This window comes from Mauremys mutica, chromosome 19 (assembly GCF_020497125.1).
Source record: "Mauremys mutica isolate MM-2020 ecotype Southern chromosome 19, ASM2049712v1, whole genome shotgun sequence".
NCBI classification, from domain to species: Eukaryota; Metazoa; Chordata; order Testudines; family Geoemydidae; genus Mauremys; species Mauremys mutica.
The window spans coordinates 17,574,658-17,602,412 of NC_059090.1; the positions used below are offsets into that span (position 1 = coordinate 17,574,658).

Here is a 27,755-nt window from a genome sequence, read left to right on the forward strand (position 1 = left end):
CCAAATATTGTGAGAGTCAGCAACCATGCATTTAGCATGTACACTATGGCAGGAGACATTTAATTACTAGGTCAGAAAGCCTGGGACTGCCGAGAGATTAAAGACCAACAGTACAGGCACAGCATATCAGACAGAGGGCAAACAGGGAGTAATAAATGAAGGTATATGGTAAGTATTGGGTCCAGCTGGTTACCAAATGGTCATGTGTCTATCAGTATAAATTCAGAATGCTTCACCCAGCAGGACACAAGTTGTCCACTCAGTCTTTTCAAAGAGATCTCCCCCCTCATATTTATTCTGTGGAGGCTATCAGTCACTTTTGAGGCAGGGCAAGGCCATTTTTCCTCCTGCAGAACTCGCCTTCAGGCAACAAAGTTCTCCCTCGGAATCCAAATTCCATTCTCAGCGACACCTGAACATCAGCTGAGTCAGACGGACATGAAGAACAGGAAAACGTGGGATTAGGCCACCGGCGTATTCCCTGTCCTGAGAGGAACAACATGGAGGGCAGCCTGAACCCAACTCTTTCTCCATGCCCCTGAGGTGGTGGAGGGGCTCTCTCTACAATCCCTTCTTGTCTCCCTACCTTAAGGCTTTACTCAGAGTGTGTGTGTGTGTACCACCATTCTACACCAACACGTCATAATTTTTTTATTTGCTTTTTAAATGCTTACGTTTACTGCTGAAATTTAGAGAGCGTCATATTCCACTCATTCCGTGTACATCCCTGAATAACTATGATGGAGTTTACATCTCCTTCAGAGCACAAGGTAGTGCTGTAACTGAAGTCAATGTCCTGCAGGTGCGACAAATTGACTCCTCTCTCCTATGGAAACGTGAACAACTGCGCCCTCCTGGGCCTTTGTTAAACTAGATTAAGAGGCACACTTGTTTCTGTTTCAGCACAATGGGTGCATGACTTTCCCCTGCTGAGCCAGTCAGGCGGTTTTAATGGGGCACTTTTCCCCCGCATCTTAATTCCACCATTCCAGGAACTTCCCATTAGCAGGAAGAGGAAACAGGGCGATTATAGGAAGGGATTAGAAGCAGCAGTGATCTGTTCTAATTGATTGTGAATTTGCTCCTTATATAAACTGGTCCTGACTGTAAATGAAGTCCCGGCGGTGGTGACTGATCTGAAGCCTTACATAATTGCTTTCAGTACAGGAATAAATGGAACAGAAAGTGCAGATGTGAAGGTCAACAGATGGTTATTATATTTCAAGATAAAAGCCAAAGTTTCATTTGAGACAACAGCATTATGGAACATCTCTTTTGAAGCTCTAAACATATTTAAACGACGTATTGTCCAATTATTGAGTTCATTACAGCCCCCGTTCAGCAAGGTACTAAAGCACGTGCATCACTAAATCACAAGTAATCCCTTTAAACTCAAGGGGCCTGTTTAGATGCTAAAAGTTACATGTGTCATTAAAGACCTTGCAGAACCCAAGCCTGTTTTCAAATTCGAAGCCAAGATTTTGATGAGTTTGGGTGTCCAAATTGAGACATCTAGGGGGGAGTCTGCCCTTCTGAACGTGCTGAGCTCTCACCTTCTAGGAGTCTTGAGTTGGGAACCCTCAAAAAAAAAAATCACTAGCCACTTCTTAAAATCTTGGTCAAGATTTTTCACATGGACACATCCCTACAGACTCATCCAGATACATATCACCCTTCATACACACTAACGACCATCATGTAACTATTCCCCTCCCACCCTTTCTCTACTTAGAGTTGTTCAGGAAGGAAAGTTTAGTGGTTAAGGCCTGCATGGGACTCAAAGAGCTGGCTTCAGTTCCTGGCTCAGCTACCAACTTCCCATGTGACCTTGGGCAAATCCCTTAACCTGCTCTGTCTCAGTTCTTCATCTGTAAATGCTGAGGATACCTCCTTAGCTGACAGAAGGGTTGTGAAGATAAAATCCATGACTGTGAGTTGCTCAGATACTACAGTGATGAGAGCCATATACTTAGCCAGATAGGAGATTGAGCATGTCTTAGTTATAACTTAAATGTTATAGGGCTGTGAATTCACACACCCCTTCCCTCAAGCTAGCCACGCACCAGGGAAAAAACACAAGTCACAGGGCCAAGGCAGAGGAGGATGGGGCCTTTAAGACCAAGCTTCCACATATTTTCCATGTGAAGCATCTGATTGCCATGTCTCATGGTGCCCCAGGCCAGAATAAGAACTCCTTCCTACCTCCATAGTCAGGAGCCGAGCTTGCTTTAGAAAGCAGAATTCTCTCCATGGAGTGGTGAGCATCACCTTTACGACACACAGCCTCGATGACTGACTACAACCAAGGCACAAAGCGCTTGTCAAGGAGTCACCTGAACCAGGTACCTCATGGAGCCAGCTCGGCATAGGCGTTACAGAAAACAAGTTAACACTGAACTCAAACTAGCCACCGGGGTGTTAAAGCCTGTAACACAAATGTTAGTCCTTCAGAGACCCAAGGCAAATACTGTCAAGATTAGATTCCTGTCCAGGCCAGATTACTTGAGTTAGGGCAGGGAGAGACTTCCCTGTCCTGTCTTCACCCAGAACTGGCCTCTAGTGGAAGCAGCCAGCCCTTTTTTATCTGGGCTGCTGGGCCCTGATTGGCCTCCACCTGCTGCCGGCCCTTCTGGCACAAGGCCAAGTCTCACTGGTTCTGCCTACAGCTGATCATGGGAGGCCTCTCTAGGAAACCCCTGGAGGTCCAAATTCACTGTTTGTCCCTTGTAACAGGACACCTTCATGGGGGGGAGGAGGTGTTCCCAGGCAGCAAGGTATCTGGCAAGGGGAAGCAGAGGGGCACCCTGTCACAGAGCTGAATGTTCTGGTTCCAATCCAGCACAGCACATAAGAACATTCTTAAGTTTACGTATGTGATTAATCCAATTGAAGTCACATACATGATTTGGTGCATCGGGGCCAGGGTGTTTAGCACCTTGTGGATCACAGCCCCAAGCTTAGGGTCTGCTCCAAAGCCAACTGAAGTCAATGGGAGTCTTTCTGTTGGCTTGAAGGAGCTTAGGATCAAGCACTTTTAATTGTAAAATCCTTGGAGCAAGGATTGTGTGTTCCTATGTGTTTGTACAGCACCCAACACAAGGAGCCTTGATCGTGACCTCTGGCCACTACCACAACACAATTAATTAGTAATAATATGGAATTATGAAGTTACTAATTTCCCTTCCCCCATTATAACTTGCCATAGGTAAACCTGGTGTAGCTAATTTTTAATCTACTGGAGCATCAGGGATTCGAATGTTTGATTCAAACACAGTTGGGTTTGTGTTCCTTTAATGGACACAGCAGAAAAAAAAGACAGGAGATGGGTGAGAAAAATTTCAATTAAAGAAAAAAAAGTAATGGCATATAATCATTATACACAGCTTGGGCCAGCTGAAGGGTGGAGAGTACTTACACATATCCCTAATACACCGGGCAAGGTACCCTCAACTAGAAATATGCTTTTTAAAAAAAACCCACAGCCTTGCGGGTGGAAAACAGCATTGTAAACTACAGGAAAATATTTCTCAATTGAACTATGTTTTACAAATCTCCCAAGCACTCTGAGATGTTAGTAACACCAGCCGCTTCCAGGAAGATCCCCAGCCCTAATGAGTGACTCTTTAATCCATCATAACAAAATCCAGTGCCTGGGAGATAAAGCAAAGTTCAGACTGGAATTAAGATGCACATTTTTTAAGCAGTGAGGATAATTAACCACTGGAACAGATTACCAAGGGATATTAAATTCTCCCAGTGTTATGGGTCCACTTACCGTATGGGGAGTTGCCTGCTGGCAGCTCTGGGGATTTGCTCTTGCCAGGTGGACACCCCCCAGAGGAGCACAGTATGTGTTTGTTTTTTTCACACCAAGGCCCCTTTCACTCCTGCAGCTTCCTGGTCATGGCTTGGGCCTGCAGCCAAGTCACTAAGGTCCAAGGAAATCAAAGTCCTTCCAGACCAGCTGTCCAGCTGGTCTCTGCAACACCCTATGTCATTTCCCAGTGCCTGGTAGGGGAACCCAGGCCCACCCTCTACACTGGGTTCCAGCCCAGGGATCCTCTAACAAGGAACATGGTCTGCACAGTCCTACCCCTTGCTGGTGTTTCCCTGGGCTTTTTCCCTCCTTACCTGCTGCCCTCTCTTTCTGGGTTTGCCAACCCAAACTCCATCCTCCCAGAGTAACTGTAGTTCGCTTCCTTACAGCCTCTTGCTGCTCACAACTCCTGGGCTTTCTGCAGGCCCCTCCAGTTCCTGCCCAGCTGAGCCCATTTCCAATCAGTGGCCTGCTCCTTGTCTCCTTCTTCAGGTGCAGCCTGAGCAGTTAATTGGCCTGTCTCACCACTTTAACACTTCCAGTCCTGTGTGGGGTGGACACCCCATCACATACCCTTCCTCTCAGGGGTGTGGATGCCTCCTTCCCTGCATCTGCCTGAGCTGTGCCCACAGGTCACCCCGCTCTTGTTCTGTTTCCTCCACCAGGAGACACAAATTATGCTGGTCCTCCATGACATCCCTAAACTTTTCCTGTTGAAACTCCAGGTCTCCTTCAGCTATTTGCAGGTCTGGCTCTGCCGCTATTAGCTTCCCCTGGAGCGCTCCCTTCACTTGCGCCACAGGATCCCCTACCACCCTTTCACTCAAGGTCTGAGTTCTCACCGTAGCTTGCTCCACTTCAGTGTTAGTCCCTATGTCTATCTGGGCTCTCTCCCTCCCAATCATCTCATGTTACCTCCTTACTACCCCCTGCTGGGTGTGTGGGATAACCACCTGCAAGGTCCATTGCTGCCATGTCTAGCCTGACAGTCTCTGGCATATGCTGGTCTCCAGACACCACCTCCTTCTTTCCTGTTTCACTGGGGTCCCTGCCTTTCCCTTTGCTACAATGCCCGTTCTTAAGAGGCCAGTGCCTCTTTATATGGCCGACCTCATGGCACCTAAAACAAACCCTTTGCCTTGTCTTGGGAGTAGGCCACTTGGCCTTCTCTGGGGCTAGCCTTGCCCTCACACCTCATAAATGGGCATCCCCTTCTGACCACAGGCAAAACAGGCCCCTCCCCTTCCTGTTCTCCCCCCATGTTGGACTTCTTTGGCTTTTTGGCTTTCCTGCCTTCTGGGTGAGGCTTCTTGTCCCTGTCGCAGTAGGGGTACTCTCTTTTTAGGTATTCCCTTTGTCCACAGGCATAACACTGCTTTGGCCAGGCCTACAACCTCCTGGTACCTCCCTTCCTATCTCGCTCCCTGTGGTCTCTATGTAAGCTCCTGCAGAAAGAAACTAATCAATACAGCTGCTGTTCAGCTAGCCGAGTCAAAGAGTTTTGCAGGTACCAATGGGCCTCCCACTGTCTCTGCTGGGTCTCCCGGACTTGCCTCAGCAGGGTCTGGATCCATCCCTGCCATTTGTCAGTCCCTTTCTGCAGGGACGGTAACTCTGGAGTCCAGCCTGGGAGGTTGTATGTGCCCTCAGCAAAAAAGGCTTCCACATATTGCAGCTCCATTGTCTCTTTCCTGGTTTTTTTGGCTATGGCTCTCCGCACTCCCTTGTATCAGAGGTGACTGTCTTACACAGTGCACCACAATCTCTTATCCACCCCCGTGTCAGGGGTAACTGCATGACCACTTCCCCCACCACTTGTCACATGGTCCCAACACACCTCCCTTTGGCCAGGGAGTGACTGTAGTTCACTTCCTTGCAGCCTCTTGCTGCTCACAGCTCCTGGGCTTTATACAGACCCCTCCTGTTCCTGCCGAGCTGAGCCCATTTCCAATCAGTGGCCTGCTCCTTGTCTCCTTCTTCAGGTGCAGCCTGGGTAGTTAATTGGCCTGTCTCACCACTGCAACACCCTATGTCATTTCCCAGTGCCTGGTAGGGTAACCCAGGCCCACCCTCTACACTGGGTTCCAGCCCAGGGATCTGCTAACAAGCAACAAAGGTCTGCACAGTCCTACCCCTTGCTGCTGTTCCCCTGGGCTTTTTCCCACTTACCTGGCTTCCCTCTCCTAAGGGCTTGTCTACTTGGCAAGTTACTGCAGGACAAGCCAGGTGAGAATCTACAGCGTACCACCCTGCTGCTCAGTAACGTCCCATGTGAATTCTGCTTCTGCGCAGGGAAAGTTGCGGGACTTTAATGTGCAGCAAGCTGGTGCACTGTAGATTCAGACCCTAGCTTTCCCCACAATAACTTGCAGTGTAGACAGAATCTTTGTTCATCAAGATGACAATACTCAACCTTAAGTTTGAAGGTTTTTTTTAATGAGTTCTGAAGCCAATGAAAGCAACATATTTTCTCCAAATGTTTTAATGTTAATTTTAATGCACAGATCCCTGATCATTCACTTACAAAATTAAGGTTTCAGAGTAGCAGCCGTGTTAATCTATATCTGCAAAAAGAACAGGAGGACTTATGGCACCTTAGAGACTAACAAATTTATTTGAGCATAAGCTTTTGTGGGCTACAGCCCACTTCATCAGATGCATAGACTGGAACATACAGCAAGAAGATATTTATACATACAGAGAACATGAAAAGGTGGAAGTAGCCAGCCAGACCAACTGTAAGAGGCCAATCAATTGAGATGAGCTATCATCAGCAGGAGAAAAAAAACTTTTGAACTGATAATCGAGATGACCCATAGGTGTGAGGATACTTAACATGGGGAAATAGATTCAATTAGTATAATGACCCAATCATTCCCAGTCTCTGTTCAAACCTAAGTTAATTGTCTCTAATTTGCATATTAATTAAGGTATCATCATAGTAAAAAGGCTTATAAAATGAACAATATGATCTGAACAGAAGTAAAGTTCTAGCATATGAAAAGCTCATGCAAAAAGCGTGGGTTGGTATTGTAGAAATAGCAGGATTGCTAGTTAGGTTGAAGTGGTTATAAAAAAAGAATTCGATTCTTGATTAAGTTTCAGGAGCAAATTCCCTAGTAAGCTGCTAATTTTAGGGGGGTGTACACAGAAGCCGACTGTTATATAAATTGCACGTAGGATTTCATCTTTAAACCTGAACATAGGTCAGCGTAACATCACCCTCTATTTCAAGCCTGTCTATCTGCTGCAGGTTAGGAACTCGATGGTTGTATTCAAACTGGTGCTGTCCATTCACAGCCACCTTAAAGCAGTGAGTGTCACATAAAATCCAGATCTGCAAACCGAGGGAGGAAAAAAAAAGAGTGAAGAAATCCCATAAACAGGCATTCAGAAACAAGTGTGAAAAAGCAATAGCTATGGAGAAAAATATATAGAAGGCATAAAATATATGAATTTCTCCCTCTTTTATAAAAATACATTTGCAAAGTTGCGCTTGTAAATCATAGCAGTCATCAATCTAGCGCTACGGGACAATGTGATCTGGTAGACTGAGCGTTGGACTGGAGTCAGGGGCTCTGGAGTTCTGCAGCCAGCTCTCACTGGTTTGCTGGGTGGCTGCGGGCAAGTCATTTAATCTCTGTGTTTACGATTTCCCATCTATTATGTGGGGTTATCAATATTTTCTCACTACCCCACAGGGCTCCACAGCTCTGAAAATGTCAAACATTGAGGCTTTGGCTACACTTGCATTTCAAAGCGCTGCCGCGGCAGCGCTGCCGCGGCAGCGCTTTGAAGCACTAAGTGTAATCAAAGCGCCAGCGCTGGGAGAAAACTCTCCCAGCGCTGTCCGTACTCCACTTCCCTGTGGGGAATAACGGACAGCGCTGGGAGCGCGGCTCCCAGCGCTGGGGCTTTGACTACACTGGCGCTTTGTAGCGCCGCAATTTGCAGCGCTGCAGAGGGTGTGTTTTCACACCCTGCTGCAGCGCTGCAAATTTGTAAGTGTAGCCAAGCCCTAAGTGTTACTACGGTGGGATTTACAATTCTAGTACAGACCAGCGCCCTCTCTGGGAAGCCTGCCTCCAGCAGGAATGTATATGGATGGTAAAGCCTTCATACAGCTAAATGGAGGGAAATTCTATTCGATGCTAGCCAGTCACTGGCTTATTCCCTGAAGCACAAGCACTGATAGTCCTTATACTGTTATCCTTACTATGAATACTGACCTAAACTTTCAAAAACAACAAGGAGTTCGGCGGCACCTTAAAGACTAACAGATTTAGTTGGGCATAAGCTTTCGTGGGTGAAGATAAGAAGTGAGGTTTTTTACCCATGAAAGCTTACGCCCAAATAAATCTGTTAGTCTTTAAGGTGCCCCCAGACTCCTTGTTGTTTTTGTGGCTACAGACTAACACCGCTACCTCCTGATACTAAACTTTCAAGAGTGACTAGGGATTTTAGTACCTTTCTTTTTGGGCTGTCACCTTGAGACACGTTGAAAAGACCTAATTTTCAGAGAGTGCTGAGCACTTGCCCTCTGAAAAATCAGGCCCCTTTAAAGGGTCTCAAACTGGACAACCAAGAGTCAATAACCACTTAACAATTTAAGGTGCTATTTCTCTTCCTAAATGTGCCCAAGTGAATGTAAAGGCCTCAAAGGCCAAAAGCAAATGTCCCTGTCAATTAGCATAATGAGTGACCAGTTTAAAATAGTTTTGCTTACTGTGAAGCTCTGCCCAGGGAGGAGAGGCATGCCACCTGGCAAGCCACGTTCCTCTGGTCCCCAGGACTGGTGCAGCTGACTGTTGCGGACAATGGTCTTCTCAGAGAATCTTGGGTTTAGATGGAAGGCAATGTGTTCGCCCCATTTCAGATTGACATGGAATCTAAACCACACCGAAGACAAATCACGTGCATGAGACCCCCTCAGTTTTAAACAAACAAACAAGCCAACATTCACTACAGTTTTATCTGGGAAACACAATATGATTAACTAGAAGGTGTGAAGTAGAAAGTGAGTATCAAGCGCAATAATACAGTACATGCATTTAAGCCACTTGAATAAAATATGCATCCTTTTATTTTGCAGCTGCAATTTGTGGCTGCTTCAAGTAGTTAATAGTTGGCACCAGTTATAGAGCATTGAGTCACCTACTGTCTTAATTTCAAAGATGGTGCGCAACTGCAGTTCCCCTTCACTTTACATGGAAGTTGTAAGCGGTCCACTCCTCTGAGAATCAGGTAATCAGTTACCTGAATGTGACTACGAGTCAGGCAGTTAAATGTCGCCATCTGTGCTTGCAATTCATTATTCTCACAATTAACTGCCGGTGCAAAGTAAAATGCTTGGCTGAGGCCCCCTTAAAAATTCTGACCAACAATTTGGCTCATCATTATTGTATTCCTTATGTTTAAACTCAACAACGAGCTTGGCTTAATCAAAAGGTTTGAAAGCTTTAGAGAAAATACATTTTTATACAAAGTACACTAGCACCTTCAAGTTGCACTGTCCTCTCCTGGTAATATACCACTGTCATTTTCAGTATAAAATGCCTTGGCTGAAATGTCACATTGCTAAGATTAATTAAGACAGTGCTACAACAACTTCTAATGAGATTTAAAAAAGCAGGCTCTGTCGTGTATGGAAGAACTGCTTTCCTCCCGTCTGCAGGGTAAAAATGTCACAGCTGTGTGTGCAGAATGAGTTAGCTGGACAGGAGATTCCAAGAGCTCTCAGCATCTGCAGCCAGGCGTCTTGACAGACACTGCAACTCAGCAAGTTATTCCAGACAGACAGACCCCTCCACTGACATTAAACATCACTGAAATCTAGGGTGCAGTTGGCAGCCCAGGCAAAATTTCCCATTGGGACTAAAATTTGCAAACCAAGAGCCAAATCTTACCCTCAGCTGTACAAAGTGGCTGAAACTGAAGTCAGTGGAAGGAATAGTGACCTCAACTGACTCTCAATGAAGTCAATGCAAACGCTCTCACTGAAGTCAATGGGAGTTGATCCCCAAAACTGTTAATTAAACGCCAACTGTACCGGCCTACTTGTAGTGGTGGTTATAGGCATACAGGCATGTTGTGCAGCCGCTGAGGGGGAAACATGTAGGCAGAAACACCAGGCAGTTATAAAGGAAAAATCTTAAGGATGCCAGGACACATCAACAGGAGCTGTGTTTGTGTGCAGAGGGATTGCAGAACTCGGCCCTAAGGCAGCTATTTAAAATATAACGATGACTGTACGCTGGGGGGAAAACCCTTATTGACAAGTGCGTCTTCCCTGAACTTCAGAGACATCCAGGACCGCCCGGGGGGGTGGGGGGCCAAGTGGCCCCGGGCCCCACAGGGGCCCCCACAAGAATATAGTGTTCTACAGTATTGCAACTTTTTTTATGGAAGGGGCTCCCAAAATTGCTTTGCCCCAGGCCCTCTCAATCCTCTGGGCAGCCCTGGAGACATCTACATCTGTCTGCAATGCAGACACGGGGCTGTCACTGCTACTTACCGGTCAGCATGAAGAGGAATGGTCCCTGTTATTATGAGAGATCTTGATGGATAAAGTCCTCCAAACATCGAAGTGTGGTATGGCACAGGCTAGTGAAAGATACAGGAAAACAGGCTTAAAAAAATATCACTCAGAACTTATTTGCTCCCTTTTTATTTTCACCCACCAGAGGGCATCTAATAAACGCACGTCCCTTAAAAACAAATGACAAAGGACGTCAGACAGATCCTTCAACAAAAGTGTCAGGATGTTTCAGATCCATTTAGAGGTTGATTCTATCGCCAGTAGGGAGCACGAGTAATCTTGCAATACATTAAGCATTGCCCTGCACTGTGGGGTAAGCAATACTGACTGTATCAAGCTTCTGACACTAAGGGTATGTCTGTACTGCAGCTGGGAGAGCTTCCCAGCACAGGGAGACAAACAAACTGTAGTTCTGTTTGAGCTAGTGAGCTAAAAATAGCAGTGTGGACACGGCAGCATGCGAGGTTGCTCAGGTGAGCTGCGTTCAAGCCTGCCCGACCCCCTGGGTACGTACTGCTTGTGCTGTTGTGGCTACGCTGCTGTTATTAGCACATTAACTCCAGCAGAGTTAGAGTGTATTTGTCCAACAGGGCTGGGAAGCAGGCAGGGCCCCGTCCTATTCAACATATTCATAAATGATCTGGAAAAAGGAGTAAACAGCGAGGTGGCAAAATTTGCAGATGATTAAAAAAACTACTCAAGATAGTTAAATCCCAGGCGGACTGAGAAGAGCAACAAAAGGATCTCTCAAAACTGGGTGACTGGGCAACAAAATGGCAGATGAAATTCAATGTTGATAAATGCAAAGTAATGCACATTGGAAAACATAATCCCAACTATACGTATAAAATGATGGGGTCTAAATTAGCCGTTACCACTCAAGAATGAGATCTTGGAGTCATTGTGGATAGTTCTCTGAAAATGCACTCAGTGTGCAGCGGCAGTCAGAAAAGCAAACAGAATGTTGGGAATCATTAAGAAAGGGATAAATACTAAGACAGAAAATATCATATTGTCTCTATATAAATCCATGGTACGCCCGCATCTTGAATACTGCGTGCAGATGTGGTCGCCCCATCTCAAAAAAGATATATTGGAATTGGAAAAGGTTCAGAAAAGGGCAACAAAAATGATTAGGGGTATGGAACAGCTGCCGTATGAGGAGAGATTAATAAGATTGGGACGTCTCAACTTGGAAATGAGACGACTAAGGGGGGATATGATAGGGGTCTATAAAATCATGACTGGTGTGGAGAAAGTAAATAAGGAAGTGTTATTTACTCCTTCACATAACACAGGAAGTAGGGGTCACCAAATGAAATTAATAGGCAGCAGGTTTAAAACAAACAAAATGGAGTATTTTTTCACACAGTGCACAGGCGGTCTGTGGAACTCCTTGTCAGAGGATGTTGTGAAGGCCAAGAAACAGGGTTCAAAAAAGAACTAGAAAAATTCATGGAGGACAGGTCCATCAATGGCTATTAGCCAGGATGGGCAGGGATGGTGTCCCTAGCCTCTGTTTGCCAGAAGCTGGGAATGGGCGACAGGGGATGGATCACTTGATGATCACCTGTTCTGTTCATTCCCTCTGGGGCACCTGGCATTGGCCACTGTCGGTAGACAGGATACTGGGCTAGATGGACCTTTGGTCTGACCCAGTATGGCCGTTCTTATGAGCTATCAGAGTTCAAGCCTGCCCGACCCCCTGGGTACATATTGCTTGTGCTGCTGTGGCTATGCTGCTATTAGCACATTAGCTCAAGCAGAGCTAGCGTGTAGTTGTCCAACAGGGCTGGTAAGCAGGCTCACAGGTGCAGTGTTGACATACCCTAAGGGCCAGATCCTCTGCTGGTGTAAATCAGCATAGTTTCATATCAGTCAATAGAGCTACACTGATTTTCATCAGCTGAGACTCTTGTGCAGAAAAGAGGATGACTTTAGGAGCTGTGTATCTGAAAAAGCCTGAGACTCACTCGTAATGAAATTATGCACCCCCTGCGTTATTGCTTTTCATGAGACATTCACTTAGTGAAGGGCCCAAACCATAACATCACATCTGAACACCCATGAACTCCGGCAGAGTGTAGCCAGTCCTCCTTTCGCTGTAAAGACCAAACAAAAACGCCAGATCCAAATAAGCCAGAATCCTGGCAACACCCGGATCTGGATATGAATGGTCCATCTTGGGCTCCACCCTCCATAGAACAGGTGCAGCAGGGAGTGCTTGTCCAAGCTTCCCTACATCATTCACATGCTCTAAGCTGAATCTGCAGGGAGCACCTGGGGCGGGTGGCAGGGGGGATGAGAGAATAGATTGGTCTCCAGGGTCCAATCAGTCATTGGCTTCCCCTTCTCTAATGAGACCAATCTGCCCCAGTTGTTGTTACCTGACTCCTGAGAACTAGACTGAGACCCACCAAACCACACTGAGGTCATTACTATTACTTTTAATGTTCACCTTTAGTTTTATTTAACTCACTCACTGGAATGCCAGGTAGCAATCAAAGCAAGCAGGCTCACCAACGCAGGTGTATGGAACCTTTCCCATAAGAAACCTGTTCTGGAGACTAATCTTTCCACTGTTGGATAACCCAGTGGGCGTTATTCTTTCCCAATGTGACAATTCAGAGAAGTCACTCCTCCTGACAGTCTCTCAGCTCTCTGAAATCACATTCTCGGACGGAATTCTTTCTCACCTGATCTTTCAGCACTTCAGATTTAAAAAGTACTCACCTCCCCAGGGACACCAACCACTTAGATAATGTTATAAAGACTTACATAAGTTTGCGGCTGGTATGGTCCAGGTAGGAAAGCAGGATTTGACTACAAACAGACAGGAAAGGAGAAAAGATCTCACACATCTGAACAGGCAGCCGTGATAAGCAGGCAGAGTTAAAACAAAAGTGTGTTTACCAATTCCATAAGAGCCACACTTCCAATTGTTAAAGGTAACTACTCGTTCTTTTAACTATGCCTTACCTATGTGTATTAATTTTAAAAGTCTATAAACCACACCAGGCGTTTTAAAGTGGGAGAGGGAGGAGGTTCCAATGACAATTTTGAAAGGGGACAGAGCAAACTCCCTTTTAGACATTTGGTTAATAAAAGCTTTCTGTCTGTGCTGCCTAAAGTAGAGCCACCGAGACAAATTCAGTTCCTAGTGACACCCACGGAACCTCACGGACTTCTGAGAGCAGAGTGTTCAGAAGCGACACACAACAAAGAAAAGGGCCCAATCCTTCTTGGATGGGATTCTCAAAAGCACTAAACACTGGACTAATTCTACTCTCCTTGGCAGCAATGGAAGTTGAGGGTCCTCAGCACCTCACAGGCAGGGGCGGCTCTAGACATTTCGCCACCCCAAGCATGGCGGCATGCCGCGGGGGGCGCTCTGCCATGTTCTGCTCTCAGTTACATGGATGTTCAGGAACTCCTCACTTACAGTCGTCCCGTTAACGCTGTTTTGATGTTAAGTTGCTGATCAGTTAGGGAACATGCTCGTTTAAAGTTGTGCAATGCTCCCTTCTAATGTCGTTTGGCAGCCGCCTGCTTTGTCCACTGCTTGCAGGACGAGCAGCCCGTTGGAGCTAGCTGGTGGGGGCTTGGAACCAGTGTGGACCAGCAGCCCCCCTATCAGCTCCCCGCTCCCCTAAGTTCCCTGTGCAGCAGCTGTCCCTCCCCCCACTGCCATGTGCTGCTCCTGCCCTCTGCCTTGGAGCTGCTCCTAGAGACTCCTGCTTGCTGTATGGGGTGGGGGGAGAGGGCAGAAGAGGGGGGCTAATGTCAGGGTGTCTCCCCCTCCCCACTGCTCCTGCACCCTGCTTACCCTATCTTCCATAGAGCAGGGGGGACACACAACGGATGGAGGGAGCGTCTAGGCAGTAGATGCGGGTCTCAGCAAGGTGATTTAATTAACAAGGCAGTGTACTTAAGCCTGGAGTCAGCTACTTAAAGGGGAAATGCGCATTTTTTCTCTCACACACAGGGTGTGTGTCTCTGTCTGTCCTCCCTCCTTTCCTGCTGCCTTGTAGAGTGTTGTGAGAGTTAACCCTTGAGGGCTCAATCAATTGCTAGTTCATTTAGCAGTAAGGCATTCCCTGGGAAATATCCCACCCTCTGACTCCTCCACCTCAACCAAGCTTCACAATCATCATCACTGTGTACCAGTATTAAATTGTTTGTTTAAAACTGATACTGCGTGTGTGTGTGTGTGTCTGTTTGTTTGTGTATATATATATATAGTATTTTCTCTGGTGAAAAAAATTTCCCTGGAACCTAACCCCTCATTTACATTAATTCTTATGGGGAAATTGGATTCGCTTAACATCGTTTTGCTTAAAGTCGCATTTTTCAGGAACATAACTACAATGTTAAGTAAGGAGTTCCTGTAATAAAATCCAGACTAACGCTATTCAAGCAAATTGAATTATTTTCTACTTACACTGTGCAAAAGAGAACTCTATTTAGCCCATTGAGTCAAGCAGAAAAATTTCCCTTCAATTAATACAAATGGATTCAGCATCACTTGAACTCACACTATATGTTGATCCAGGAGCGAACTGCATAGGTAGGAAAACTGCATTGGTCTGAAAAGCAAAAGACAATGTTGGTACTCAACAAATCAAAGATTAGGCACTAGGAGGCACTAGCAACACAGAAATCAAGTGAATCTTTGTGAATGTACAAATTAACCCTGAAAAAGTCAAGAAGAAAGCCCAGACAGTGATATTTTTTTCTCTCCTTTGGCATACTGCCATTATTATCTTTGCATGCGCTGACAATATGTTTCTTTCTGATAAAATTATACAGAATCCTGTCGCTACTGAACAATTCTTGCTTCAGATTTTTTTTGTGGAGAGAAGAAATAAATATAGCTTGTCAGATCTGCTCTGTTTTCCAACTTTGGTTGAGACAAGCCAACAAAAGGAACAAAGTGCAAAAAGAAAGTTAGATTAAACACTTACGATCCCAGCTGCTCTAGGACACCAAGCACTTGGGGGCTAAATGTTATGAAAAAGAAAAAATTAGTGCAAAACGCTTGAATGGCAAAATCAGCTGACAGAAGCAATGTGCTCTAGTGATTCCAGCACTCATCTGGGAGTCAGGGGACCTGGGTACACACTCTTCCATGAACTTGCTACGCAAGCTTGGGCAAATGTCAAAGGGCCAGATTCTGCCACCCTGACTCACAGTGAGAAATAACTTATTCCATGAGTTCTGGGAACTGGGAATAGGCATGGAGTAAGGTACGGTGCTCCCCAGCATGAGTAAATATAGGCCATCATCTTGCCCAAATTCAAGAAAGCAACCCTGTTTAGGAAGGGTGCTTAAGCATATGCTAACATCCCATTGACGTGAAAGTGACGCACGTGCTTAAGAACTTTGTTGTATTGGAGCTTCTGTTTGTGATTCAATTTCCCCATGCTATAAACAAAGATAATACTTACAATTGCCATCTCATCAGACTACATCTCACCTAATAATTCCGTGTCATTGCAAGGGCCTCGGGCATTGGTGACCGTTTTGTAAAGGGGCCACTTAGTGCACAAGAAACACACTCTGCTTACAGTACTGCAGGCTGGGAACTTGCTGCTTTACTCAACTATATAGAGACGGGGGTGGGGAGGGGGAGGGAGAGGGTGGTGAAAAACACACACTAACTAAACAGGAAATGAAGGAAGGGTGGCGCATGGCTCAAACCATAATACTCTGACCCAGTGGCTCTCAACCTTTCCAGACTACTGTACCCCTTTCAGGAGTCTGATTTGTCTTGTGTACCCCAAAGTTTCACCTCACTTAAAACCTACTTCCTTACAAAATCAGACATAAAAATACAAACGTGTCACAGCACACTATTACTGACAAATTGCTGACTTTCTCATTTTTACCATATAATTATAAAATACATCAACTGGAATATAAATATAGTACTTACATTTCAGTATACAGAGCAGGATAAACAAGTCATTGTCTGCATGAAATTTTTTGTTTCTACTGACTTTGGCAGAGCTTTTTACGTAGCCTGTAGTAAAACTAGGCGAATATTTGATGAGTTGATGGACCCCCCGCAAGATCTCTGCATACTCCCAGGGGTACATGTACCCCTGGTTGAAAACCACTGCTCTGAGTAACCCAGTTAATCCTTAATGACCACTTTACTACAGGCAGTTTGGTTTCTCCCATGACACACATTTTAGTTTCCAGAGGACTAAAACGTTATGGTCTAACTAAAGTCTTTGTATTTAATACAAAAGTCCTGGGCAAAAACTAATGGCCTGTGATATTCAGAAGGTCAGCCTGGATGATCTGATGGTCCCTTCTGGCCTTAAAAATACACGAAACTATGAAGCCTCTTCTAACCCCCTGCTGGGGCATTGGTCTAGTACTGACTCAGAGAGAATCAGAATCAGCGACACTACTTGTTCTTTGTAGGCACCTACAAGTTCCTTGTAGGTCTCCAATCGGAGCATGGAATCCAGTCCCCTGACTTTTCATATTTAATGGGTTTATAACACAAGGTGGTCTGGCAGTAGGCTCATTACTATTTCCCTGACAGGCTTGCCTCCAGTTCAGTAAATACAGGAATACATCAGAGGATTTTTTTTTTACAAGTAAAATATTGGGTTTAAGAATCAAGGGTCGAATCCTGCAAGGACCCCAATGATTCCTGAAAGGATCTGAACATCCTCATCCCACACTGAGCTCAGAGCTCACTCAGTTCACTGGCATTTTTTCCCACTGTTGGTTCAGTTTAGTTGCAGTTCCATTGGTGGCAGCAAAACTGGAAGCACTAGCACAGACAGGCCTTGGCTTTTTATCACCTTGGAGCATGACATGGCAATAAAAAAATATCTGCACTCTGTCCACACTAGCGTTTTTCCCATTGTCAGTCTAACACTGGTAAAGCTCCACCAATGGTAACACTAATGGGGACAAGGCCAGTTTGAGATATTCAGCAACTCACAGGATGTACTCAGATTCTCACTGGATCATGCCCCAAATCTCTGCAAATACTCGTCTCTCCAGTTCCCCTCGGGGTTCTGAAACACAATAATACATGCAATCGGCCCTTACAGCAGTATCTTGGAAGCTGATGATTGCCACATCCACACCCCCAGACACACTAAGGTGGTTCACTTTGGAAAGTGGAATCCGGTGCTTGTACTCCACAAAGGGATTTCCATTTACAGCAACCTGCCATGTGTAAAAAGCAGAAGTTATTCTTTTGGAATAAAGGATAATGTCTCATGTCCATAAGAAAATGTAAGGGTTGTTTTTTTAAAAAATTACAAAACCTAAGAACAATAGAAATATTTCTATGAAGTTTTACAAAAAATCTATTTTACAAAAATCAATTAAAAATAAACCAACACTTCCCTCCAGCTTTTGCAATCAAAACACTGCAGCACTGTGCTACTGCCTGTGAACCCAAAAGCGAAATTCACTAGAAACTGACTAAGAACTCATGCAAAACTGACTAGTCTTTGAATTATCTAAATGGATTAAGGCCGCAAACCTGTAAACACATATGCGCATGCTTAACTTTACTCATCTGAGCAGTCTCATTGAAGTCAATGGGGCTTCTCACATGTGTAAAATTAAACATGGGCACAAGTGTTGCAGCATCAGGGCCTAAAATGCAAAAGTAAGCAGAGTTTTAGTACGTTCCCATTCAAATAAATGAAAAGACTTCCCGTAACGATTTCCTATAAAAGGGAATTGTTTTAATATAACTCTTTAGATGTGAGAATGTTCCTTGATTCAGCAGAAGAGCCATTTTATAATTAATCTGCAAGTAAAATACAGTATTAAAACAATTACCTGGAATGAGTCGTGTTTTACCAAAACCCGAATCTCAAAGGGGTGACCTTTAAAAAAGGGCATTGCATCTTTCCTCTCTTCTCTTCCCCAGTTCTGTCTTTCAAAAGTATTGCAAACCACACATCCACGCTCTTCAAATCGTGGGTTAAAATGCAAAGCAATATCAGCGTGAGGACTTGGGTAGGGTCCACACTGAAAGTCTATCTTGAAGCTGTGAAGGAAAAAAGTACAAAGAGGAACTAAATTGAGCATGGTTAAGAAATCTAGTGTGCTTTCACTTGTATCCAAAATAGTCTTTATACAGGACTAGCCTCTGCTGCCTCTCAAAGATGTCTCTTCTGTCATTACAACATTTCTACATGGAAAGTCTAAAGCAACATAGTAATTTATGATCACAACCTAGTCTATTGTGAAAACAAACCTCAGAGTGATCATACTTAGTAGCTAAGCCTGTGCTAACTGATTTTCTCCTGCTGAAAACCAACTAAGGTTATGATCCTCCAAACGCTTACTTCTGGGCAGAGACTTTTTTACCATGACTAGTCCCACTGAAGTTATTGGAATTAATCAGAATGTTTAAGATTATTCCCAGTAGTAAATATTTGTAGGATCAGGGCTTAAATGAACAACTTGAATATTTACAATGCATGTTTCAATGCTACTGAGCCTATTGAGATATTTCCAGTGTTTTAACTCACCTTCCGAGATAACTGCGTGACTGGCACATTATAAGATTGGAACTACTTATCGTTGCGATAGCATATCTTTCAAAGGTGCATTTCCTATAGTATCAATTATAGTAACATCAGACCTGATCTTCCAAGCTCTCAAAGCCGTATCTGAATGACTCTGTGTCAACAGATCAGAACTAGATCAGTATTTCTGGAAATGGGGGAAGCTTTCCCACAGACAAATTCCTCTGAGTCACTAGAGCAAACCTCCTAACCTCTTCCTGGTCATGCTCCAGGGGGTGGAAACATTCCAAGATTCTCAACAGTTGATTTTAGGCACAGACGTGGAGCAGCCGTATCCCTACAAGCACACACCTGTCACATGTAGGAAGAACAGTTCCACTGATGATAACCATCAATCCGTCATGAAGACCGCCATGAATAGGGCCAGTAAATGGGAGAGACTGGGGGATAGAAAGAAAGCAACACAGTGAACATTAGAGGGTACAATATTTAAACCACTTTTCTAATCCTGAATTGATGTTCATCTCCCATTCATCTGGCTGTGGTTTTGGATTCTTCCGCCTGATGAGTCACTACAATTTCAGCCTGATGACCTGAAGTCAGTATGCCGCAAAATTTCTCTCTGAGGACTGTTCCTAAAGAGCATGACTTGCTGTATAAAGGCACATCCCTCACAGCCCAGCTCCATAAGATGAAACAGCCAAAGCTCAGTCGATCCTAGTGGTAACAGTCAGCATTCCTTCCTGCCAGGCAGTGTGGCCTGGTGGATAGAATAATGGATTCGTTCAGGAGACCTGGGATCAACTCTCAGCTCTGCCCCCAGCCTGCTGGGTGACCACAGGCAAGTTACTTCCCTTCCCTGTGCCTCAGTTTCTCCATCTGTAAATGTGACCAGAAAGCTGTTCACAGCCTGGACTGTCGGCCTGGGGTGGTTCATGGTTGAGTCTCCAGCTAGAGCTTGGCTGCCCACCAGGGTCCTGGCTCCGCACTCCCAGCCAGGCTGCTGCCTGGGTTCCCTGCTCCGATCCAGGCTGTGCCTGCCTGGCTCCTCACTCCTAGTTCTGAGCCTGACTGCACCAGGCAGCTCCCATGCTCCCGGCGAGGAACATTGAGCTGAGAACCCAGAGGCAGCCGTGCTCAGATCGGGGAGCTGAGAGACCAGCGGCAACCGTGCTCCCAGCGGGGAGCCCAGGGGTCAGCTGGGCTCCCGGTGGGGAGCTGCGCCCAGAGCTGAGAGCCCAGGCTTTCAGCCCCTCTAAGTTGGTGGAAACGCTCCTGGTGTGGTGCTACTCAAAAGCTGCTCAGAAGCTCGAAACAAAAAGAGAAGTTTCTTGAAGTAAAAAAACAAGCAAACAGCCCAACATTACCCAAGCAGACTACATCTATTCTGCATACGGAAGCATAAAAACAAGTTCATTCCAGTTTTCACAGAACAAACAAACACTGACTTTGTGTTGTTAAAAAATATTGGTGTTTTTTTTTAATCTGAGCCCAACACTACAGGATGAGGTCAAATTTAGCCACGTTAGGTCGATTTTATAATGAAGCAATCCTGTTCTGTCAACCTAAAAAGCTCTTAAAATCGACTTCTGTACTCCTCCCTGGCGAGCGGAGTAGCGCTAAAATTGACCTTGCTGGGTAAAATTTGGGGTAGTGCGGATGCAAACCGACGGTATTGGCCGCTGGGAACTATTCCAGAGTGCTCCATTGTGACCACTCTGGTCAGCACTTTGAACTCCGATGCACTAGCCAGTACACAGGAAAAGCCTCGGTAACTTTTGAATTTCATTTCCTGTTAGAGCAGCGTGGCGAACTCTGACTTTGTGGTTTTTAACCTGAGGTCCTTTTTCTCTCAGCTTAGTTCTTTCATGTGTAACATTTTTTGTCAGAGGACTTGAGTGTAAGAACGCTACAATTTCCTATACCAATGGTAAATAAATAATATTAAGAGATTATAGGTGCAAAACTTGCAAGCATTTATTTGTAAGGAAGCTAACAAGACAGATTTCTTCTTATTTCGACAGATTTCTTTGCTGTGATCATTCATCACCCCAACCCTGGCAACAGTGCGCCTTTCGATTTTGGGTCTCTGGGTTGTTGCACAATGGTGTCCATTTCCTGTCCCTCAAAGATGCACTCAGGAAACAAGGGGTCTTGATCCTCCTCTGCCTCACACCTTGTGTAGTTAGTTGCACCTGTGCAAAGTGGGTGTACAAAGATATTCCCAGCAGAGATTCTGATTTGACAGCATTTTGCACTCAGATGTAGAATAATAAACAAGGTGCAGGGCAGTGGAGAATCATATTTCCTAACGAGGACCTGGCTTTTTCCAGGAAGCTGTGAAATGAATTAGTCCAAAAGTGAGAAACCCAGTCATGGGGACAAATTTGTCCCTGGTATTACTGAAGTTTACAGCAGTGATGCATAAGGCCCAATGCCTTTTCCAAGGAACTGCTGTGACCCCATCCCCTTTCGCAGCCTTATGAACCTTGGTGGCATATTACTTTCTCTACCAGACACAAGACACTTGGGGCCACATTTCCCAGTGTATTTAGGTGCCTAAAGATACAGATAGGGGCCTAATGGATTTTCAAAAACGTTTACGAGTTTGGTGCCTGGAGAGACAAGTGGACGAGGTGATATCCCTTACTGGATGAACGGCTGTTGGTGAGAGAGAGAAGCTTTCGAGCTACCCAGAGCTCTCAGTCTGGGAAAGGTCCTTGAAGTGTCACAGCTAAATACAGGGGTGAACAGAGAGTTTAGCACAGTGGCTCTCAACCTTTCCAGACCTCAGCACCCCTTTCTCGAGTCTGATGTGTCTTGTGTATCCCCAAGTTTCATCTCACTTAAAAACTTACAAAATCAGACATAAAAAATACAGAAGTGTCACAGCCCACTAGTCCTGAAAAATTGCTGACTTTCTCATTGTTACCATATTGTTATAAAATAAATCAATTGGAATATAAACTCCCTAGAAGATCTCTGAGTACCCCCAGGGGTACACGTACCCCTGGTTGGGAACCACTGGTTTAGTGTAAGTTGTTAGCGCATATTCTAAGGGACCATTCACGGTGCCCGGTTGCTTTTGAAAATCCCACTAGGTGCCCCTGTGTGGCGCTTGGCCCCTGCACACCTTTGGAAATCTGGTCCTTGGTCACTGTCAGCAGGTGACTCAGCCTGAGCCCAGAAAGGGGCTTGGGAGGAGCAACGTGGGGATAACAGAGAAACCCAAGAAACATTTCAGCTGCTACAAAATGGGGGTGGGAGGAGGGGACAAGAAATAACTCTGCCTGATTTCTCCCCGATCTCTCTCCTGCCCCCCCCATACACCAGCCAAGCCCGGGGGTCCCTCTCCCTGTGCCCCCCCGCCCCGCCCCAGCCAAGCCCAGGGGTCCCTCTCCCTGTGCCCTCCCCGCCCCGCCCCAGCCAAGCCCGGGGGTCCCTCTCCCTGTGCCCCCCCACCCCAGCCAAGCCCGGGGGTCCCTCTCCCGGTGCCTCCCCCGCCCCAGCCAACCCCGGGGGTCCCTCTCCCTGTGCCCCCCCCACCCCAGCCAAGCCCGGGGGTCCCTCTCCCTGTGCCCCCCCCGCCCCGCCCCAGCCAAGCCCAGGGGTCCCTCTCCCTGTGCCCTCCCCGCCCCGCCCCAGCCAAGCCCGGGGGTCCCTCTCCCTGTGCCCCCCCGCCCCAGCCAAGCCCAGGGGTCCCTCTCCCTGTGCCCCCCCCGCCCCAGCCAAGCCCGGGGGTCCCTCTCCCTGTGCCTCCCCCGCCCCAGCCAACCCCGGGGGTCCCTCTCCCTGTGCCCCCCCGCCCCAGCCAAGCCCGGGGGTCCCTCTCCCTGTGCCCCCCCCGCCCCGCCCCGCCCCAGCCAAGCCCGGGGGTCCCTCTCCCTGTGCCCCGCCCGCCCCAGCCAAGCCCGGGGGTCCCTCTCCCCGCGCCCCCCCCCGCACTCCTGTCCCGTCCCCCTCCCCTCGAGAGAGACTCACCGGCTTGAAATAAGGCGCCAGCTGCCCGCTGTGAGCCATGGGGGCGACCGGGACAGACGCGAACCCCGACGGGCGGACGGAGCCGTTATCCGCTGCGCTAGCGGGACTGGGAGAGAAACCGAAAGTGAGAGCGCGGGGCCGGGGAAGCGCAGGCGGGGAGGGGAGCAGGCGGGGCGGGGGTTGTGCAGGCTGGGGGGGCCAGGGGAGCAGGCAGGGGAGGGGGGTTGTGCAGGCTGGGGGAGGGGCGCAGGCTGAGGGGCGCAGATGGGGGATGAGGGGCGCAGGCAGGGGAAGGGGGTTGTGCAGGCTGGGGGGAGAGGGGCACAGCCAGGAGGAGGATGTGCAGGCTGGGGGGGGATGAGGGGCGCAGGCAGGGCGGGGGGGTGTGCAGGTTGTGGGGAGAGGGGAGCAGGCAGGGGAAAGGGGTTGTGCAGGCTGGGGGGGGATGAGGGGCTCAGGCAGGGCGGGGGGTTGTGCAGGCTGGGGGGGCGAGGGGAGCAGGCTGGGGAAGGGGGTTGTGCAGGCTGGGGGGGGATGAGGGGCGCAGGCAGGGCGGGGGGTTGTGCAGGTTGTGGGGAGAGAGAAGCAGGCTGGGGAAGGGGGTTGTGCAGGCTGGGGGGGTGAGGGGAGCAGGCAGGGGAGGGGATGCACACGGGGGAGGGGCGCAGGCTGAGGGGGCACAGGTGGGGGATGAGGGGCGCAGGCCGGGGAAGGGGGTTGTACAGGCTGGGGGGGGATGAGGGGCACAGCCAGGAGGAGGATGTGCATGTGGGGGATGAGGGGCTCAGGCAGGGCGGGGGGTTGTGCAGGTTGTGGGGAGAGGGGAGCAGGCAGGGGAAGGGGGTTGTGCAGGTGGGGGATGAGGGGTGCAGGCAGGGCGGGGGGTTGTGCAGGCTGGGGGGGAGTGCACCAATGCAGCCTGGTAGGGGGGTCTGAGGAGCCCCTGCAGGTGGGTGATCACGGGCAGGGGAGAAGGGGCACAGGGTGGAGAAGTGGGAGCGAGTTGTTGCTGACAAGGTGGTGTGGGGCAGGCCGCGGGACTGGGGTTAATGTGAGTAGGACACGTACCATAAGTGGTACCAGCACAGGAAACGGGCGCAAGACGGGACCTGCACTCACAATGTTGGGCCATGTCGGAAGAGCGGAGAGAAACAATGACAAATCATTTTCTTTACAAAGGGCACGAGGAGGGAGAATTACCCTCCGAAACGCAGCGCGCTGGGTGGAGGACTCTGTGTCCCTGCTGGCTATTGCTAACACACAACAGGCTGAACGGTGTTGCCAGTTGAGCAGTCCACGTGGACATGAAGGGTTAAATGTCCAACAGCTGTATGTGAATCTGGAGGTTGGTTCCATTCTGGGAATTGAGCAAGAAGATTGGGGAAGGAAAGTCTGGGATGCACCAGACTAGAGGATTGTGCGATAGGGTTGGTGGACTCTCCAAACATAAGCCTGGCAACCTGAGCTTCAACTGTGTCCACACTGCAAAATGAGTGGCCTTGGACCCAGGCCGCAGTGGCTCTCGGACTCAGACCCTTATCCCTGGGCAAGTCTGCAGGCCTGAGAGGTTTCTGGTGCAAGTCAGAAGACTGTGTGTGTGGACAGTAGGTGCGTTTGGGCTTAAACCTGAGTCTGAGCCAAGGTTTACTATGCAGCGCAGACGTACCCACAGAGGTTTGGCCTGTCTGGGTGTCTACACTGCAGCTGGGCGCGAGCCTCCAGCCTGGGTAGACAGACTTGCACTGGTGGGGCTCCAGCTAGGACACTTAAAATAGCAACGTGGGCTCTCGTTGCCCATGTGGGTAGGGCCAGAAGCAGTGTGGAAATAGTAGATGAGAGAGTCCTGTGTCACTTAACTGGGCCTTAGGCCTGGTCTGCACTTAAAACTGTCAGTAAGGGTAGTGATTTTTTGTGAACATAGCTATGGTAGTATAAGCCTTAGTGTGCCTGCACACCCCAAGTAACATAGAACAACCTAACCCCTAGTATAGCCAGTGCTATGTTGAGGGGAGGGCTTCTACCATCAATATTACCGCCTCTCCCGTCGGCAGATATAGTGTCTTCAGTAAGCGCTACAGCACTGTGGCAGTGTTGAAAGTGTAGACAATCCCTTAGAAGCTGAAGCACTAATTTGTGTAAGGTTGTTTTTTTTTAAGTCTCAATGCGAACGTTGCTCCCCACACTAGATCTAGTGTCGACGTATTTGCACATCCTTAGCATTGCGTGTGCTGGTGGTGTATTTCTGTTGAAGATTAGTCTGCTTACACAGAGCACAAGGCTGACATTCAACAAGAACTTCACAATCTCTCCTGTTTATTAAATGCTCCCAGGCTGAGCTTTACAAGAGATCTTTATGTGATATAAAAGCACATCCTAGTTATTGTTCTAAAATGTAGGTACTGATGTATGTACAGACTGTATTTTAACAAAAAAAATCACATCGTAATCTTGTTTCTGTGCAGTGTGTAAACGAAACACAATATTAAATAAGACAACTTTGGAACGGCAGACTGAAGATGCCTTTTGTGGTTTCTATATATATGCGGTTCCCAGCCAATGGGAGCTGCACAGCTAGCGCTCAGGGCGGGGCTAGTGCACAGAGCCACCTGCCACGCCTCTGCCTAGGAGCAGCAGGGACAGGTTGCCGCTTGTGGGCAGCTGCCCAAGATGAGTGCCCCCGGATCTGGCACCCCGAACGTCTGCCCATATCCCAACCTGTTGCTGTGACAAGTCACTGAAAGTGATGCATTTCTCCGAAAATTTCAGTTTTGATGAACTGGCATTTTCAATTTAAAAAAAACAAACCCAAAATTTTGTCAAAAAATGCCCAACCAGCTCTAATCCCAGTAACATTAATCAGAAAGTTGGGTTGAAACCAAACACCTAGGAAGGTTTGAAAATCAGAAGGGATGTAGGGGGCAGCTGGTGAAGGAAACAGAATGAGGACAATGCATCTCTTACTTCCTAAATCGAGACTCTCTCTGTTCATTTTTAGTGTATCCATCTCCAGCTGCCAGCAACTGAGCAGTGGTCACACAAACTGTAAGGGTTTCAGCAGAGGCAGCACCAATGATTGTCAGATGACTGCACTAAAGGGGTAACTCAGTCAGTCCAAGTCCTAAGAAAGCAGCGTTTTCAAACACCTGATAAGGAGGTTCCAGGATGATCTAGTGTTCATTGAATACTGGAACATTCCATTTTTAATAGCTTGGTAACTTAGGGGTCAAGCTTTTAGTTACACTTGTGTAAAATGTGCTGTTAATTACATCAATGTCAGTGGATTTACACCAGTGCAATCGAAGAGAACAGCGGGTACCCGTGAGTATTCTGGAGGCATTCGGTGTTAGAATGGTTGTATGACTAAAGTCACCGACAGAGAATTTTAATAAGAAGTGGGCTCAAGCTGCAGAGTTGAGAGCTAGATTTGGATCTCGAACATACCATTGTTCAGGTACAGCCCGTTTGGTCCAATTGTGCAATAGCGAGGCTGGGAAAATGGTGGCGGAACGTAACCTCAGGCAGTTTTAGCATCCCTCTTCTGAGACCAGCATTTCCAATTCCTGATTTGACTCTCTTAGCCTCACCCTTTTCCACTTCAAAGTTAGTTGTTTGCCTCCCTCTTTTCATGACAGGAGTATCCCAGACCACAGGCCATTTCTCCCCAAGGGGAGGTGATAAGAAACAGGAGCATGCAAAGAGTTTGCCCAGTATGCTTTCAATTGCCAATAAATCGGCCCACTCCTGAGGGGATCGCTTAACTGTTCAGGGTTAGAAGCTTGGCTTAGCTCCAGTGACTTCAGTAGAGCAACTCTGACACCTCACTGCACATTTGGCCTCCAAGTCATTACCCCTCCGCCAATCTGTCTTCCAGGCTACCCCCTTGTCACATTCAATCCCTATTTTTTTTTTAAGATATGAGAGGGGTAGCCATGTTAGTCTGTATCTGTAAAAAGCAACAGAGTCCTATGGCACCTTATAGACTAACAGACGTATTGGAGCATAAGCTTTCCTGGGTGAATACCCACTTCGTCAGATGCATGATGAAGTGGGTATTCACCCACAAAAGCTTATGCTCCAATACATCTGGTAGTCCTGCTGCCCCCGACTCTTATTTTTTTAAAAGACACTTTTGCTTTTTGACTCATGAAAAGCGGGAGGATATGAAATAAAACAAAGCGAAGAAACCTATTGAGCTGATATGTAGCTGCTGAGCAGCCATGTGAAATTACTGTCACTCTTGTGCTCTCTTTTCTGCCAGCCACTCTTCCTGTCATTTTTTTTTTTATGTTTACAACGTGGGAAGTGCTGCATGTAATGGTTAGTATGTTTACTATAATGTAGGGGAGACTGTGGTCTAGAGGATTGGGAAACAGGTGTTATCTCTAATTTAACCATGCACTTGGTGTGTGACATTGGGCAAGTCACTTCACCCTATTGTTCCTCTTCTCTATTTTGTCTGTTTAGAGTTTGAGCATTCTAGGAGGAGAACGGTCTCTTACTATGGGTTTGTATAGCACCTGGCATAAGGAATTCCTGGGTCCTCTGGGCACTCCTGTCATAACAATGTATTTGTAAAATACTCTGAGATCTTTCAGCACCAAAAGGTGCTATATGAAGTGTAAAATATTCAGTGAGTTTGGAAACCTGCTTATATCGTAAATCAACCCTAGTCTAACCAAAAAACAGCCCACACAATTCCATGACTTTTGTTTTATCCAGAGCAGAGATTTATTCACAGAAAAGAATCCTAAATATCCAGAATTTCATTAGCGTAGAGTGCAATTTTTTTTTTGCCAGTTGCATAAACTAATACAGAACCCTTTGTTAATACTAACAATTTTAATTAAATTAATAGCAATCCTGGAAGACAAACTCAGTTGATAGAAAATATTTTTTTTAAATG

The 27,755-nt window shown here is 47.0% G+C and overlaps 1 protein-coding gene and 1 long non-coding RNA gene across 2 annotated transcripts in view; one reads left to right on the forward strand and one right to left on the reverse strand.

Moving 5' to 3' along the window:
* Positions 1–6,619: 6,619 nt before the first annotated feature.
* LGALS9 (galectin 9) lies at positions 6,620–22,993 on the reverse strand. Its single transcript, XM_044993851.1, has 10 exons — positions 22,853–22,993; positions 19,223–19,311; positions 18,177–18,387; positions 17,430–17,549; positions 15,320–15,355; positions 14,891–14,941; positions 13,134–13,178; positions 10,332–10,420; positions 8,544–8,706; positions 6,620–7,154 (listed from the first exon to the last, which is right to left on the reverse strand). Exons 1-10 carry the CDS (start codon positions 22,889–22,891, stop codon positions 7,008–7,010), a joined length of 990 nt encoding a protein of 329 aa, XP_044849786.1. The 5' UTR covers positions 22,892–22,993; the 3' UTR covers positions 6,620–7,007.
* Positions 6,684–27,755, forward strand: part of LOC123353081 — a 31,335-nt gene continuing 10,263 nt past the window's right edge. Inside the window, exon 1 of the long non-coding RNA XR_006574390.1 lies at positions 6,684–6,747. This is a non-coding gene — a long non-coding RNA (uncharacterized LOC123353081). The remainder of the gene's footprint in view (positions 6,748–27,755) is intronic.